Raw genomic sequence first — 18,934 nt, forward strand, 5'->3', positions numbered from 1 at the left:
ACATGCACTCTGTTATAAGGTAAATTTGACTCTAGAGCTTTCAGAAGAATTTGGTCTTAGGATGCTATCAAAAATAAACTTGAGACTTAGTCTTGATTTGGTTTGTTGGTGTTTTACAGCTACAAACAAGAAAGGTTAACCTGAGTAAGACAAGATTGCTTGTTCATTTTTTTTATGGATGTGTCTATTCATAGTTTATATTTCTGTTTTTTTGGTATATCGATGTTGAATGAACTGGCTTTTAAACAGGAAATATATGGAAATCACCCTTGTAACTGAGCCTTTTATTAAAATAGCATAAACACACTCAATTAACCAAGGAATGAACACTACTGCTCCCTAATCACTCAGTGGAGAGTTGCTTCTGAAAACAGTTTAAAACCCACTGGCTTGAGGGGCCAGGAAAAGAAGTCTGCTACCAGCTTCTGTAAAGGCCATCAACTCCAGCAAAGGCAAAGCTTCTGGTGAGTTTTAAAAATCATTTTAAGCAGCCATTTTTGCTAGTCCAGACCAAACATAAGAGTCTGAACTCTTCAGTGCAGAGCTCATTTGCTGCCCAGACTCTGGAAATTTGGTTCTGGAATTTTCCAATCCAAACAGTCTATTTTTTTCCTTTCTGAATAATTTAAAAATCATCAGAGAAATCCAAAAGGAAAAATTTATATTTCCTTTACTTTTTCAGTGTCATAAAAGGAGCCAAAAAGGCTGGAGTTATTTCCTGAGAAAAAAATTAAGTAGAGATGCCAGGGAAGAATAAAGGAATATTCACATTTTATAACACAGAAAGAGGTTAGGAAAAGGTACAGAATAGTACAATCATTCTCAGAAGCTTCAGAGAGGCCAGTAGATAAATAGAGTGATGTCATTTGTTCTCACTTCTGACTTGTGTAAGGATGATTTTCAGTGTTAATAGGAAAAGAGATTTCCCTAGAATTGGAAATTCAGCTACTGGCACTTGATAACCATGGTGTGTTTTCACCTGTACCAGCCTCTTCCATGCATAGCATCACTCAGCCTATCCATCTGCTGCACTGTCACAGTTTATCAGCAAATCAGGCCCTTGGCTCTCATGTTTCTGTGCACAGCTTCAAATTGATCTTATTCTTAACAGGCACCTCCTCAACACCTGTAAGTGATGTGCAATACAAAACATCACCCTTGATCCTCTGTGTCATGCAGTTGGTGTCATGTCACACTTTGCAACTTGGTGAGACATCTGGGACATGGCTGCACTGCCTTTATTGTATTTTCTTGTTCTCTCTACTTCATTATGCTGTTGTAAAACTAGCCAGAATTTTACCTGGTATCTTCCACCACACAGTATCTGAATTCCAAGATTCCCTTCTGAAAAGCTATCCTAGACTAAAAGTTTCAGAGCAGAAGTGTACAAAAAAAAAATGTTTTCTATTGCTGCTTGGAAAATGTGTATAGGAATTACTTTTTAAATTAAAAAAAAAAAGGATGCTATTTGTTTGCTAATTCATATCTTGTGTATATAGTAATGTGTTTTTCCAAACATACTTTGGTTGCATCCTATAGACTTTCTTTATAATATGGAATGGATGCTGTATCTCATAAGGGTGATATGATCTCTCTGCTTAGAATGCAGGTTCAGCAGCAGGATTTGCCTGGATTAGTCTGGACATGTATCAAACTGGACAGTTGTAGACCCACTATAATTTGTAAAACCTCTGTCTACTCCTGACTCTGTGACCCAGGATCAGGGTGCCTGAGGCCAGTGTATGAAAAATAAAGGACATTATATAATCTGCCTTCCAAACTTGCACACGAACAATCAATTTTTCTGTGTCTTGATAGATGGGAGCTGATTGTCAAACAGGGGAAAAAAATTGATTTTTTTTCAATTTTGAAACTGTAAAGTGGCCATTATTGAGAGGCCTCACTTTCACTCATCTGAGACACAAAGTATAGGTGTTTCTTCCTGACACTTCAGTATTAACACATTTCTATGTAGTGAACAGATTTTTTCAGTGTATTTTCAGTAAAGAAAGGCATATATTTCCTTGTATTTGAGAAAATAGACTAATTGATTAATTTGAGGAAAAATATTTGGTGAAACTCTTCAGCATTAAGGTTTGTAATGTGTACAAGGGAACATTTCTTCCAAGCACTCTATTGAAAGACAACCTAGAATAGGTACAATAGAACAAAATCAGAAATGCTTATTGAAGAAAGATGAAGCTAAAGAAATTAAAGAGCTGTGGCTCATGAAAGGACAGTAATTATGGTGACTTAAAAATGGGTTAGTGTGGTTTAAAAGCACATTTTATTCGTAAATGCAAGATAATCTCATTAGTGGGGGGATGTACAGAAAGATCAATATCATGCCTCCTATCAACATTCAGTTCTTTTCAGACTGAATCAAGAAATACTCCTGAGCAAAAACAATGTAAGGCTGAATAAGAGACATATGATTTTCAATGTGTTAGTTGTCTGCACTGCTGTTATTTGCCATCACGTCTCTCTGTGAGCATCCTTTTCAATGCTCTTTGAGCACATGAATTATGCTAAATGTATTAACTTACACTGAGTAAAAATTGCTGTAAATCTGTGTTAAGGTCAGTGTTGTACCTGACCTTTAAAACTCAGAAAGCCTTGACAAGTTTATCAGTCACATTTCCTAGAATAAAAGCAGATATTTTGGTATGGCCTACTATGTACTCAATAGCCTAATTGTTTTGTGTGTTCAGTATTCTGACTTTGAACATTTGCTGCTGAAAATGTTGGCACTGAGATTATTCTGACCCTGTATGACTGAATAATCTTTCTTTTTGTTGGTAATTGCCAACAATATATATAAAACTGCTCTTAGTGATCACAAAATCTTTTAGCCTTAGGAGATACAGTGCGAATACAAGCCAAGCACAGTTTGAGCTACAAAAAAACTCTCTAAGGAACATTTCGGGGTATTGTGATAAAAGCTGAAGTTTAAGTTCTACTGAAATTAAGCTCCACTGAAATTTAAGTTCCACACAGCAAGAAAAGTATTTGCTCCTGTAGGATATGGTTCCCATATTGCCAACATGTATTTAACTTACATGACCAAGCAATCCAACTGATTTGTCAGATTTTTAAGGTTCTGTGTGCTGAGGTACATTACTATTTATCTCAAATGAAAAACTTCACATGTTAATTTGTGTTAATTATGTTATGTTAATTTCATATAGTAAAATAATAATTTTATTTTGGGCTTTCCCAATTTTTTAATCTTTTATTCTTCCATATTTCTAAATCCTTGTGTGTAAAAGCCAAGAATAATAGCAACATGTAAAATATGAAAGACTGGTCCTAGGTTTTCCATTATATATGTGAAGCAAAAAGAGTTTCACTTGTCTAGAAGATGAGTGTGAAGTCCTTACTTTGTGAATATCATTGAGACATGCACAGATGTAGTGCTACCATTCAGTTTGATAACAGAAAAATTGGTGAGGCAATTGCACCAATGATGCCACTGATAAAAGTTTACTTAAGGGAGTTTTCAATTATGTAGTTTACTTTTTTTCCTGCCTTCTCAGAGCATACATGACATAAATTAAATTGCTCATATGATCACTTAACATTACCTAGGTTCAACTAGAATCACAGCTTCCTAGCAAGAGGTGGCATTTTTTTTCCTTGCTGTGAGCCACCTGATTTCTATTTTGAGAAAACGAAAGAGGATATGAAATAACTGGAAGAAGGAAGGAAGGAAGGAAGGAAGGAAGGAAGGAAGGAAGGAAGGAAGGAAGGAAGGAAGGAAGGAAGGAAGGAAGGAAGGAAGGAAGGAAGGAAGGAAGGAAGGAAGGGAAAAACAGTCTACAGGGTTGACAAGCTGTAAGCCAAATTATGCTACTTTTTTGGTTTGCTGCCTCTCCTGAGCAGTTAGACCAGCGTAGATGAGTTTAAGAGAATGTGCTTGCCCAAGAGACACACGCTGTGGTTCCCATCGCACGCTGCCACACTCCTCATCCTTACTGAGAGCCAGTCAGCCCAGCAGTGTGAAGTTGGCCGCCGGGTTACTTTGCAAGCTACGCGGGTTTTTTTAACCCCTTCTTTTTCCGCCTGTTTACTCTGTTATGCACAGCCGAGGCAGCAGAGGGAGCTCAAAGATTTTGGTCATCGGCGAGAGACCCGGGGAGGCCCGGACAGAGGCGGGCACTGCCAAGGGCAATTGCAGCGACAGCGAAGGACAGGGCTCGATGTATTCGGACTTCTTTAAAGCTCATAGGTTAGATGTATATCCCATTAGCAGCTGGTACTTTTAAATACAGGGTACCAGTGGCCAGGTTTTATTTTGAACTTGTTGCTAACTTAACCTGTTCCATTTACAGTGTGGAAAAAGAGGTATTTATTAAGAATATAAAAATCCTTTTTGAGTCTAAAAATTTGTTCTAATGAGTTGTTCTATGCTTAAAGATATAAAACATATATTAAGACATAGGTAACTGAATTTTAAGGACTAAAGTAAATTCAATTGATAAAATAGTGATAATTGAAGAAATACTGAACTGCAGTGAACTGACTTTTGTTAAACCATGCAGAAATTCAGTTTGTGAAATAATGCAAGATGGTTTTCATTTTCATTTAAAGGTAGAAAGATTTTCATGTGTTTTAGAAGTTCACCGTCAGTGTTGTGGAGAAGTAAAGCTAATAAATCACACAACTGAAAGTCCTATCTAGACAAAAGCATTTGTACTTCTGCAAAGACTTGAGTCTCTGAGAGGTGGTCAGCTGCTGACAATAAGTAGAAGTCTGTTGTGAACTATATCAGTGAACAAATACATCATTAGCAAAACACAAGCATCATGAAGGTCAAGGTTGTGCATAAGTGTCCAGTTTTTGTATGCATAAAAACAAGAGAATTAAAAACCTTGTGGTTCTGACTAGGTTTAGTATTTTCTGTAACATACTACACTACCTGGAGCTGTTTGTTACAGACCAGGTCATTGCCTATCTTGACTGTTTCAATTTGCTTTTGAGATAACACACAGCAGAATGCATTTTCATTATAAAATAGAAATATTGTACCAACTTACTAAGTTGCACTGAAAGGAAATGTTTATAACTCTCTGGTTTTAGAGAGAAAATACACTTGAGATGTGAACTCGGTCATCCTCTTCCCAAACTCAGGACAATTTTTGTAAGTGTTAACAACTCCAGTTTTGTATATATCCTTTATATAGCAATTCAGTGGCTGGGTCTTTGCACTTTACTGACCTTGTGGTCTGTCTCTTTTGGACCAGATTCATTCACCCAGACATTAGAAAGTAGCTGTGGAACACTATTCTAATCATGTGGGTATTGCTTAATCCTCCGATTGAACCTGAATAAATCTCTGTGGATGCCATGTCAATCTGTTTGGGATTTGCAATCTGGAAAGGCCCCCAAATACAAATTAAAGTCATTTTCTATCTGGAAAAAAAAAAATCATCTACCCCTCTCAGTAACATCTACTACTATGTTCCAAGGGAGGTAAAGAACAGGCAATTGCTAATACCACTTGGAGATAGGGGGCTATAAATACTTGACTATAAGAATTTTTCTTATTGTTTTGCTAACTACAGGTCCTTGGTTATGTTCTGGTTTATTAGTAAGTTTTTTGCTTGTTTGTGTTGTTGGTTTTTTTAAATATATCAATTATCTTTAGTCTGTGTTCGGTCATTCCAAGTACATATCCTGACCCCTGAAATTGTTGGGATTTCAGAGTATTTACCATATTTGGATCTTACCAACTCCTGCAGTTGTTCTGTCATCTCTGTATTTTAACCCTTTCTGCCCCAAAATTGCTATGTAACTGTTTTCAAAGAGGTATTTTTCCCTTTCTTCAAAAAATGTGAAGCACTTGTAGAGAGAGAAAGAATGCCAATATCTCCCCTCACTAAATTTTAATGATTATATCTGTGCTCCAAGTTACTAGCACGTCTCACCTTTCAATGTGGTTATCCTGGGTGTTTTTGTCAATTCACAGTTCAATATCTAGTTTTGCTATCTTTAGACTGATCTCTTTTCCTTATTTTGTTAAAATCTCATATTTTTGTACTGCATCATCTGCCCTTCTTTACTAGACAAATTTTAAGTGTATGTTCAAAAACGTGCAATACACTTCTATTTACTCCAAATTTTATATATCAGTTCAAGTTTTAGTCATTCTATTATTTCAATGCAATAACTCTATGGAAGAAGGACTTTTAAAATAAAGTATACATCTCTGTATGCACTGTATAGGACGAAATTATAAAATATTATTAACAAAGCAACTTAATGAATTTCCATTTTTGAGGTTAGAAAGGTGGAACATTATAGAAACTAATATCTATCTAATAATTATTTCATTGCAACTGTCAAATAAAACTTACGGAGAAATAAAAAAAAAAACCTCTTCAAACCTTGGCTTTACTTTTCCTTGTCTGTGGTGGTATAATGATGTAATTTTTTTTAGAAAAAAATCAATTGCTAAATTAGACATTCTCACTTTCTATTCTTAGAAGTGGATTTCCTTCTTTGTTTAGTTCCAAGTGAAGAGAAGCCTTAGCTAGCTTTAGAACTCATAGAACATATTTAATTTGAACTTCAAACATTGACTAAGTTAAAATATCTTACCATGGTTGTCTCTGCAATGGATCCAAAGCTGTTTATAAATATGTTGCATGTGACATTAACTGGAGGACCTGCAAAAGAGAAAAAAAACACCAGTCCCTGTTCCAGAATTATTGCTTATTGGTTGATTATTCAATATAAACCATTCAGAAACAATATTTACTGACTTTGGAAGAAATAATGCTACATTCAAACTTATTTAATGCACGGTTAAATTGAATAGTTTCTAATAATTTTCCTTTTGATTTTTCTCAAAAATCAAAATTTTTTTATCTGGCCAGGTTAGCAATTAAAAAAAACCACAGGAACAAAGTTCAGTGTAAACCTGCACACATGCTTCCGTATAAAAAAGAAAAAATCAACATCTCATTTGAAACAGATAGTAAAAGTACTGTATGTGTATTTCAGTGAGAATGCATGTCACTTCTCACAACAATTAGAGGGAAAGTGACTTTCTTCACTGAAGGCAGCTTCTACCTTCAATGTTATCTGTCATCAGTGGGAAAAGAAATGCATTATTGCTCCTCTTATCTCTGCTGCTTAGAGGAAAATAATTTAGATTCCATTCCCATTTCTCTTAAATTCACAAAATGTTTAAGAGTCCATTCATAACTGAATTCTTTGTTACCACGGGTCCTCAGTCAACTGTTGTTTCGTCTTATCTTGCATTGTGAAGTATCAGTAGTGGCAGAGCAGGCGTTATGATAACTGAACAATGAATTGCCTCTTCATGGAAAAGGGTTTAAATGATTTTCTAGAAGTCGCTTTAAAAATGTCATTGTGGAAAAGCATGCTAATTTTTTCTATTATTCCTTATCAATTTCAGTCTGTGTCCAATAGAAACAAGGTTTTTCCATCACAAGGTTTTTTTGTTAGCTTCCTACAACTCAATATTCTTATATCAATAAACCAGTTCAGCATTGGAGAACCTGGATTCTTTTTGCAGCTGTAAGCAGTCCAACAATGAGAGATCTGTATCTAGAATCCGAGGACTGGTCTTACAAACCTTTATGTAATATCTCTTTTTTAGCATCACTGAAAAAAGAAACTGCTCTCCCACTACTGGTGGTTTGCAAATAGCAAAATCTAACATGATCAATAAATTTCACGTTAAATACTTGAAGAATCAGAAAGTCCATTAAAAATTCCGCCAATATGACAGAACTTGGAAAATCCAGCTTGCTTTCCTGACAGCAAAAATTGTTTTGAAGTGCTGTACAGCAATTGCAACAAAACACTTCTACATGTACTTCAGCCTTTGCAATACACAAGACTACACCTATGGAACAGAATTCTCAGGTAAGGAGGTAACACTTGCAGCCACTTTGGTACTCAGTTAATTATTTAGAGTTGTTGAGTATATCCAGTACTTCTGAGAATTCAGCAAGAGTTTTACATGCTCAACTCCTGAAAAGGATCAAGGGAAAAAGGAAAAGCAGGGAAGATAAATGAAGGCAGAGTCACTAAACACTGTCAGGGACAAAATTGTTCTTCTTGCCCATGTTAGTTAATTTGTTTGCAAGGCAGTTTTTCCTTCAAACGCTTCCATGTTGTAGTACTTGCCATAATTTCAAATTTGATGTGATATTATCTTGTTTAAAATGCTTTAAAGTACAAGTTTGCTACATCAACATAGTTGCTTTTATTAAGAAAAAGCTCTGAATCACTACAGTACCGATGCCTAATTTCAAATTACAATAAAACAGTTAACAGCTAGTTAAAAGGAGCACAAAAGTAGAAGCTAAAAGTAGCTTGCAAATTTTTTAGAGTTAACTCAAAGACACTGTGCTGAGAGTAAAAATGAACTTCCCAAAACATGGTCAAAAAGAATCACGAATGAGAAGCTGTAAAAGCTGGAAGTCATATTCAAACACAGGAATTCAGGCAAGTTGAACATAGATTAAAGAGAGGCAGAAAAGAAATAGAGCTAAAACTCACTACAGACAGAAAAGCTAACAATGATCCCTATCTACAAGGTGTTAAAAATAGAATCCTGCCAAGATCTGAAAGCTGAAAGAAGATGATTAAGCTATAAAAGTATCCATGAAAGTGAAGAAGGTCAGAGCAGAAAAACCAAATGAAGTCTTTATAGCAGCATTTGTCTCCAATTGCTGGCTGTGTCAAATACTAAAGCCATTCTGCTGGAATTTTGTATGAGGACTGCAGAAGACATTTCAGACTAACTGAACGATAACAAACTGACAGGCTGAGGTGATATAAATCCAGAAATTATAAAATAATTGCAAAATGGTAGAAATACAATTCACTGTGAGTCAGCTATGACCTGTGTCAGTTTTGTAATCAGTGGAAACGTGTGCTATGTACAGCAAGTATAGCTTGAATTAACAAAACCCCCAGACTTCAGGTATGATGGTGGATGACATGAACATGAACTTTGTCCCTGTAAACCTTACCCCTGTACCAGCCAAACTGGTAGAAATAATGAGAACTTTTATAATGAAGAGATATAGATTAATATTATATATAGATACATCAGTGAGATTACTATATTTTTTATGTTAGGGAGAAAGATGTCAAAAAGTCAAAAAGGATCAAAAATTCTATGACAAGCTTCCACAAAAAACCAGCTTAAGTAGAACACGACCCTTCACACTGGAAAAGGTATATAGCAGGGTGCAATCTGTAAGTATACAAATTTGTAAAGATCAAAAGGAAGTAATGCTTCTCCATTTCTCAGTATGTCAAGTGATAATAAAATCAATAAAATAATCACCAAATTTAAAGCAAACAAAAAAATTATACTTTTTAATATTCCAAAATACAAAGGTTTTATTGCCAGAAAATAATGAAAAGGCCAAAAGTATAAACAGCTTCCAGAAGGGATCAGGAGAACATATGTAACTAAATTATTTTTTAATCCTGGCTTTCAAAGTTTCTAAACCGATGATTGTTGAATAATGTTTGCCAATAGCAGGGCAAGTACCACTTTGCATTTTCCTATGTAAATGCCCAAATTTTTTACCTTAATTTTTAAATTTTTTAAACCTAGGTTATGTAATTGTGTTCAAATTTGAAAGGCAATGAAGTATTTTCGTATTTGCAGGGTCTGCAATGTGGACATTGAGTAAGAGAAGCCCCTTGCTATAGGTTTGATCTAACATGAAAAAAAAATACTGCAAAGCTTTTACAATAATTCTCGATTTCCTGTTGTATTCCATAGCTGCATAAGTCTTCTCTATAGTCTTCTCTATTATATTTGTTGAACAATAACTGATATACAGATATAGCAGAGCACATAGACAAAAATACATAATTTTGTCTTCTTGACCAAGATTAATTATGACTAAAATTAGTAGTTAAAATTCTTGTCTGCATAAGAATTTTACTGGAACAAAAAATATTTTAAAATGAATGTCTGAGACATCTTATTAGGGCTTATCCTCTTTCTTTGAAACTATCACCAGTTTAAAACCTCAAAAAGGCATTAAGCCCTAGCACTTGTTCTAGGAGTAATAAAACTAACCAAAAAGTGGCAAAGTCACTTAAGGAGATACTTAGTGGTAGGTCTGAGTCATTCTGGGAAGATCTGTTCAAACCTCATAGTTGTCCAGAAGATTTAGAATGTGCACTTTTTGAAAATGAATAACATCAAATTAGGTTTTATCTCTTTAAGTTTCGATGGTTACAAAACAAGGCTCTAAATCCTTTGAATGATACTTTCAAGAAGTACTGCATTGAATTTCGTAATCTCTAAACCATGTGCCTATTCTTCACTGTAGCCTCATGAGAAGATTGTGATTGGATGCTGTCCATGACAAACTATAAAATTAAATCCCCAAATCATATAGAGATGTGTTTGAAATTCCAGTGCACGTTTATAATTTCCTGAGAAATATCAGCGCCACTAACTTAAAAAAAAACCCAAACCATTTCCAGCTGCAGTAAATCCTGGGTAATAAGTTTATATATACACAACCAACTGTTTATGGCTTGCTGATGAGGAAGTAATCTGACAAATCTCTTACATGGTCCCTATGAATCAGACCGGGCAAACTCTGGTAAAACCAGCACATAGCAGTGGCTTTAGAGTCAAAACCACTTAAGTTTCTGGAACCTGGAGATGTCAAAAACCTATAACATTTCTTGCTGAATAAGAATTAAGATGGAAAGGCAGTGACAGATGACTTAGACGAGAAAGCACTGCCAGCTTGAAGGAATATTTTTGTAGTAAACATGGAGTAAAGCCTTATAGTGAAATGTTAGAGCTAAGAGAATCTCTTACACTCAAGAAGATAGGTGTAGGAGAAAACCATTAAGCCAAAATAAGAATAATATAATTTTTAATCATAATAGATTTATTCTTTAAAAATATTTTTTGTATTCTGGGTAATTTATAGACTGATACCTTGTTTAAAGATTCAGTAACAGAGGTAAATATGGTTCCACTATAATATTGCATCTCCTTGTTTTCAAAAAAAGAATAGCCAAATTTACCTAAACTTCCCAGATTGCAAAAGTTACAATGGATGGCATTTGTCTGTATGATAGTTTGCATACTCATATAAAAATACGGTTTATGTAATCCTTCATTAAATACTCTAACATCCTGAGTCTGGATAATATTTTTCGTACTAAGACCCTCAGAAGATGTAATCATTCCATTTGCAAACTTTGCTGTTTCAGTCTTCTTTGAATCTGCTTTGTCTTGACTGAATCTCCTTTGTGATAAGTGCATAAAAGGCACATGCCAAGCGACAATTCCAGGTATTGAGAATTTGCAATTTCAGTGCAGAACTGGGCACAGGGAAAAGAATAAGAGGAAAGATGGTCCTTTTGGTGTTTCAGGGAACAAATGTGAGGAATATAATTTGGTGTTAGAATTGGTAACTAAGATAAGCTGTTTTGAGTTTGGTGGTCATGTCATTAACACACTCTTTAGAATCAGACAGATATGAAGATTCAGCTGATCTTTCACAGAACTTGCTTTCCAGAGCATTTCACACTATGACAACCCAAGGTGGGAATCTGAATCCATCAGTAAGCTTTTCAGGAAAGAAAAGAAACCAACAAATGGTATTAGACAACCCAAATCTAATGACAAGCTATGTTTATGAAAGGCCTGCAACTGAGCAGCTGTGAAAGTGGCAGGGGTAGAATATATTGCTACAGAAATGAACAGCCATACACACAAAAGAATGGTAAGAGAAGGCACTTTTTTTTCAGTGAATGTACTTCTTAATTTTCATATTTGTTTCAGAAATTGCATTTGTTGATCAGTAATACTAACATACTGAACACCTGAAAGTTTAGTTTTGAAATTACCTTTGAAATTTGGTCTGATCCTCGCATCATAGCCTGACATCCTACCCATCAGCTTATCCAGGAAATCGGATGGCGACATTGGCATGCTACGAGATCTTGCACTGTCTGTTTCCTTTGTGGCTACCAAGCTAACAGCCAGAAAAACAAACAAAGAAACAAACAAACAAAAATTTGTTACAAGTTTTGTTAGCGAAACTTTGATTTTATTTAGTCAATCGCAGTTCATTTTTGTAGGGACAGGAAAATAGGAAGGCTAAGACAGTCTTTCAAGCTAGTTAATGCTTCAAAAATAGTAGTAGCAAAGAAATTGAAAGAGTAAGTTCTTTCTATATCTGTCATTTAATATGTAAATTTTATTCTGCTGTGCTGCACAGTTATATGTTACTTCTTCCATAGATTTTCTGAAGATTAATAACACTTTCAGTCAACAGTAATCAATATCATTATCACAGAGTTAAATGTAATCTACAGAAATAGCTGTGTACATGGAAGGTCATATTTTGGAGTCTGTTCTGAGACTGATCTATTTGATCTGGGTGTGATGTGATAGAAGCCTGGACCAGAAAAAAGAATACTAAGGGTCTTGATTAGAATAGCACTACTATCACCAATTTTGGGTTTGATATGTAACCATAATAAAACAGATCACTCTCTTGGCAGGTGGTATTCTTTAACATTGTCTTACAGTTTCATTTTCTGTTAAAACAGAAGTGACTGCTACAGTGGGGAAAAAAAAAATAAGAACCTTAACAACTTACTGAAGAAACTATATTAGGACAATCTTTTCTTCTCAGGGCCACATGACAAATGCCAACTCCTATAGCTTCCTCTTCACACGCATACAAAACTCCCACTGACATTCTAAAGTGTGTTCTGCACATGCTAAGAGAGCAGAGTAGTGGCATTGTGATCAGCCTTGGGACCCAAAGAACAAGTCTTGTTGTGGAACAACTCTCACTTGAGTGCTATCTAACACACTGGACAAAACAATACAGTCAGAAAATATATAAATTTTGAGTAACTTTGCAATACACAGTACAACTGAAATATTTTGTGGCTTTTAGAGTCTCAAAAAAGACAGAGCTTAGCACAGCACGTTTGTGCTAAATTCAAGTCAAAAATCTGCTATAGAAGGACTTAAATCTCTTTTACTTACCCAATTCATTGTCTCCATGTCAATTCACTCTTTTAGAAGTGCTTAAATATACTTTTGTTTAGATGTAAACACAGGGAATAATGTAAAGCCTTTAGGAATTTTCTGACTCAAAAAAAACCTATGCTAAATTTTGCTCCTTAACAATGGATGGCACACCAAAATGGAAAAATTCCACACAGGTATATATGTATGCAGAGGCCATGTGGAGTGCAGACTGAGAAAATGTAATTTCTTTCTTTTCAAGACTCTGTTACTCTGCTCATTAAAAGTTACACTTTTATAGAAACTTCCATTTAGAAGTTGTGTTAAAATTTTTGTCTTCAAGTTTGAAATTTGGATTTATTATCTTAAATAAAAAAATATTTCATATTAGTCCTTGAGAGTTACAAATTTGGACACACAGAATATGAACATAGAAGCCTCTAGAAGGTTATGGTTTGCTCACATTTAAATTAAAAATGGAAATGAAGTCTTTTAATTGTAATATTGAATCAGAAAGTTAAATTTGATCTTTGAGTTTATTTGCTTAGCTAGTGTTTATTCTATCTGTAAGTTGATCTGTATATTCTTAAATTGTTCATAAATTGTTAAATTGTTGGACATTTCCAAATTGTTTTGAATATTTTGGTATCTCTTTCAGTAAAGATGTTTCTTTACTCTCCTTCAATAGCTAACCTAGTTCTTTATTTCTTCCCGTAGCTGCAGAATGTATTTTCCTTTCTGAGAAAGTAAGTATTCAACATATTCTTTTTATAGTTCAGTTTGAAATTATCCTATTGCTATAATTTTCATTATCAATCATTCTGAATGGATCTGATTCATCACATTATTACAACTTGTAGCAATTCATGTTTCTGTAAAACATTGCAAATGTTTATAAAGCAAATAAAATACAAAAAATCCAATTACCCTTTGCTGGGTATTATCTACTTGGAAAGCAGGAGAATCAAGTTACACTTAGTATACACACCTTAAACACTTAGATTTCTTTCTAGTAGTATTCTATCAGGAATTTATATTTCTATTCTGTAGGTATATAAAATTTCTGTACTACAGGATATACAATCCTATATTTTTATTCTTAATATACATAAATTATTCAGAACACAAATATAGAAAGGCCCATTGTTAGCTTGAATATCATTTTCTGGGAAGGAAAAATTTGTTTGTTTGCCTTTTTTTCACTTCACTGAACTTTTTGTAAATCTTTCCTTGTTGTACTTGTAGTTCTTGCTTTCCCATAGAAGAGAGTATTTTGAAATTAAAGTAACTAATGCTGACTGGGAGAAATAGTAATTGCTGTGACTATGGATTTTCTCAAAGTGACATTTACCTTTTCATATGATGGCATCATTAATATTTGCTTTCATTAGTCAATTATAAGTCTCAAAATATCTTGAATAATTTAATGCCTGCTTATGAAAAGAATACATTCAGCATAATGAATACCTTTTTTATAAATAAGTTTTATCTCAAAAGTCAGCTATAATTTGTAATTAAATATTTCTTCAAGGAATGTTTTCCCTTTTACTAAGCTTAGGGTGTTATGAGTAAAAGCTAGTTGAGTTCTGCAGAATTCTGCCCATTTGATTTAACTTTAACTGAAAAGATATATTTCAAGAATACTGTTGTACAAATAAAACTTTCATCAATCAGAGCTGACATGTGGAACACTTGTCAAGTTAAAAATGAGCAAAACTTGGTAATGTAATAAAACCTGAGTAAAGCAGTGGATTTTAGGAAGGGATTTTCTGTTTCCAGACTAACATAAAAATTTACTCTGTGTGGTAAGGGCTCTTCAGTTTTATTGCATGCTGCCTCTGAAAGCTAGGCCTCTGGCTAAGGGGTTAGAGAAAGCTATACCCCTTTCCTGATCCAAGAACTGAGCTTCTTTCAGTGTTAATCATGCACATAGTTTCATCCCTGATACACAACTATTGCATAAGTCCAGGAATGGCTTTGTGTGCCTCCAGAGGGAATTCATTCTGACCTGTCACAGTTCTTTAAAGAATTTGTACATGCATTCTCTAACAGGCAGAATTATAAGAATTTAATATCAGCAAGAATTTTAATATAAGCAAGGTACAATGGACTTGTGATTAGCATAAAGTCACTATCTGATTTTAAATTACTGAGAAAGAAAGCTGTACACTTTTTTCACAGGTAGAAGCTTCCCATTGCTGAAGTCTTTTATTGAAGAGAGATTATAACCTCACAGTCTTCTGGTCTGTTCATATATTATGAGGAAAAGTTACCAACAAGAATGCTCTCCCTGATAGTGATTCTGAGTTATGCCTGTGAGATATTGGCACATATTATTAACACTTATAAGGATTTATACCATTTTCCAATTTCAGACTTAAAACAGTACTTGACTTCAATTTCCTGTATATATCCCGAATATCTTTAAAATGTAAATTAAGCCTTCAAAAACAATTGAAAAGAAATTTGTTAACTGAAGTTGTGGACAAGAATCAAGAAAAAAATTGAAAATGTCAAAAGATGCATTCAAATATTATTTGTGACCAGATAAATTTACATCAAAAGTTAGCTTAAGAATTTTTTGTTTCAAATAAGCTGTCACACAAAACCAGACAAGAAGAGAAAATTAGAATCACAGGGACTGTAAGTACTCATGTCTTTGGTCTATTCTGTCTATTAAATTATTTTTTCACCTAAAATCTGAGGACAGATGAGTATTTCAGCTGGTGGGGGGGTCCGTGGCTCTGACCCAGGAAGAGGTGACTGGTCCGGAGAGATGGTCCCGGAAGGGATCGCCTTCCCGAGGCCCAGTGTCTTCCTCTCAGCTGCTGGCAAAGGAGGGCCCTTGCAGAGGCTATCAGCTCTTTAGTGATTATCAGCTCGTGATTCCAGCTCAGCTCTGCAGGGCACCCCCAGGCCAAACCAGACCAGAGAGAGACGAGAGGCCCGTGTGGCTGGTTCCGCACAGAGGTAGCTTTATTGTTGGTTCCCTCCGGCGAAGGGAAAATCCAAGGACGAGCTCTCCCCCCCACCGGCGAAGGGGCTTTCTTTTATAGGGATACAGGGGATCAGCAGGGGACCAATGGGTTACAGAGGGTCTGGGACAGACCAATGGGTTACAGAGGGTCTGGGACAGACCAATGGGTTACAGAAAGATCTGCATAGTGTCTCTCAAAGGATTGTGGGTCCACTTTTCTCGCCATGACCCAAGAAGCGGCTGCCCCTTTCAGGGAGTCCTGCTGGGCGATTGCAAAATCTCTTGTCTCAGCAGAGATCCCTCCAGGGCAAGGGCTGGGCATATCCCACAGATGAGCTTTCCATCAATGCCTTGAGGACTGTCAAGTTGGAATTTCATGCACTGAGATGGGAAAACTTCCTAAATCAAAGGTCTGTGAAAGTGCATTACCAACCAAAAGTCATATTTTAGTCAGAAACTGTTAGGTCGAGCTGAAGATATTTCAAGTGGGATATAAATGTTAGAGAGCAAGAAGCAGCCTGACACAGACAAGATGCAGCTTCTTTAGATCAGCACCCACATCCGAAATTTCAGAGAAAAAGCTACACATAAGAATGGTGTTCAGCAAAGCCATCTATATTCTAAAAAGAAAATGCAAAGCAATTGATGGTTTAAACCTGAGAAATACAAAAAGAATTGACAGAGACATAAATTCTGAGGATGTGAAGAAAATAACCTAGTTCTTAAATTCCGCCCATTTAGGTAGAAGAGTTTAAAACAATTAGAGGAAGGATATTAAGAGGTGTATGAACTGGGAATGTAGTGTCATAGGTTAGCAAGCATAGTCCCGGAAGGGATATCCTTGCTAAGGGGTGCTTACAGCTTCCTCTGGGACCTGATAGAACCTATCAGCTGGCCAGTTTGAATATGGACAATTCTTTAAGCCACTTAAAGTTGTGACCGCCTCTGTGATCCACACTTAAGAATAGACAAACTCCCCCCCAAGCTCTCTCTCGTTTCCGGCCCTGGCACAGGTGGCTGCAGGCCCCGTGCAGGGGCCAGCAGGCCCGGCCAGGCCCTGCTTGGGCCAGGCCGGGCCGGGCCACGGCCAGCCTGGAGCCATGGGCCTGTTCCAGCCATGGAACCCCCCCACTGCCTTGCCGTGGGCAGCCGGAGCGGCTCGGAACCCCCCCCCTCCACTGCGGCCGAGATTCAGCAAAGCGGCACCGCTGTCCGGCAGAGGTCAGGGGACCAACAGCGATAAGCCACATTCCAGCTGCAAGGCCGAGGTGAGATTAACCCTTTTATTGCTGTGAAGAGCTGAAAACCTGAGGGAAGAGAGAGAGGAGATGCTTAAAGCTGAAAGTCTGTTGTGAAGCTATGATATATCAGAGTATCCCGTTGTAACTTCATGAAGATATGGGGGGTGGAGTGTTCAACTCATAAGCAGAAGCACCTGCGCTGAGATAGGCAGATGCTGCCGCAGCTGTAATTTCATGAGAAGTTTGGACAGAGAGAGATGAACCAGATGAACCAGATGAGGACTTTTGCTCCAAAGAGGAAAGGAGAAAAACCTCAATTCCTAGAGATGCTTCCAGAGATAGTCTTAAAGATGAAGATGACCCTTTGCTCCCAGGGAAGGAGAAGGGCCTCTGTTTTTTTTGTTTCTGAACAGCTCAACCTTAAAATTGTACCCCAGAAAACTTTCAAGAGTGGACCCTCGAAAGCAGTTGCGGGAAAAGCTGCAAGTCGGGGGAAGGGACTCACATGCGAGCAGAGAGACTCCTCTTCCTAAATGGACTGAACAATATTTGGAAGTGGGTGGCTGTCTCGGTGTGATACTGTTTTCATAGCATGAGCAAAAAGAGACTTCTCTTTCTAAATGGACTGAACCAGGTTATTATGGAAGTGGTAAACAGACTGAACATCTTAAGGGTTGTCTTTACATTGTCAGTGGGAGACGGGAGGAAGGTGGGGGGAGGAGGAGAGTTCTAAAGGTGGTATAATTTTTTTCTTTTCTTCTTTTAGGTCTGTTAATAAACTTCTTTATATTCATTCAAGTTGGTGCCTGCTTTGCATTTCTCCTAATTCTTATCTCACAGAAGATAAACAGTAATGAGTATTTTAGACCAAACCACTACACTAAATTGGTGTTTCCGCCCGGTTACAAACCCAACCTGCGACATGTAGGCAGAGCTGAAGAAAGCAGTGAAGAAGGATTCAGAATTCATCAAACGACTCAGCACTGTTGTGGTAAAGTTCTCACTGCACTACTGTGTTATCCAGTGGTGCGGAAAGATTGAAAGAGTGAGCAGAAGCATGAAGGTCACTTATTATTTTATACGATATTAATGAGACCAGTTCTGGGATGTTGCATCAAATTCCATGTCCAAGTTTTAAAAGGACATTAAAGCATTTGGAAAGGTACTGAACAAAGCCACTAAGCCATGACCTGAGAGTTAGGGAAATTTGCTTCAAGTAACAGACTTTAAGAGCTTAATCTGCTTAGTTTATCAAAAAAGAAGAGTGAAAAAAAAAAAATAGCATGATTGAAGCATATAAATATCTCAAGGGGGCAGAAAATGCTGGAAATTTATCTAAAGAAGAAAGGCAGAATAAAAACCAATGAGAGACGGAGAAATTCAAATGGGAATTTGGACACACAGTTTAATAATAACAGAAGATCAAACTGTACCAACCAAGAAAATATAGCTTTGTGGAAGAAACAATTTAGCAAAATATGTGGCTAGCTTGGTGAAAAGGAATGAGCTCTGATATGTAGAAAAGCAGCTAAATTCAAATTAAACATTACATAACTCATGTAGAAATCTTCGGACTGTCAAAAGGCACTTGACTGATTTGAGGAGCTTAAGGAAGGGAAGCAATGGGCATAGTTCCAAGTGTGAAGTGATGTTTTCTCAGGGTCCTTCTACACACAGGCTGGATTGCAGACTTGCAGT

The 18,934-nt window shown here is 36.3% G+C and overlaps 1 protein-coding gene across 2 annotated transcripts in view; it reads right to left on the reverse strand.

Annotated features, from left to right (window-relative positions):
* Positions 1–18,934, reverse strand: part of GLRA3 (glycine receptor alpha 3) — an 87,011-nt gene that overhangs the window by 51,770 nt on the left and 16,307 nt on the right. For both annotated transcript variants that reach the window (XM_069012149.1, XM_069012150.1), the window contains exons 2-3: positions 11,881–12,008; positions 6,601–6,668 (exon numbers count right to left, since the gene is read on the reverse strand). In XM_069012149.1, coding sequence (XP_068868250.1) covers positions 6,601–6,668; positions 11,881–12,008 — 196 coding nt within the window. The remainder of the gene's footprint in view (positions 1–6,600; positions 6,669–11,880; positions 12,009–18,934) is intronic.

Source organism: Aphelocoma coerulescens, chromosome 4, assembly GCF_041296385.1.
Source record: "Aphelocoma coerulescens isolate FSJ_1873_10779 chromosome 4, UR_Acoe_1.0, whole genome shotgun sequence".
Taxonomy (NCBI): Eukaryota; Metazoa; Chordata; class Aves; order Passeriformes; family Corvidae; genus Aphelocoma; species Aphelocoma coerulescens.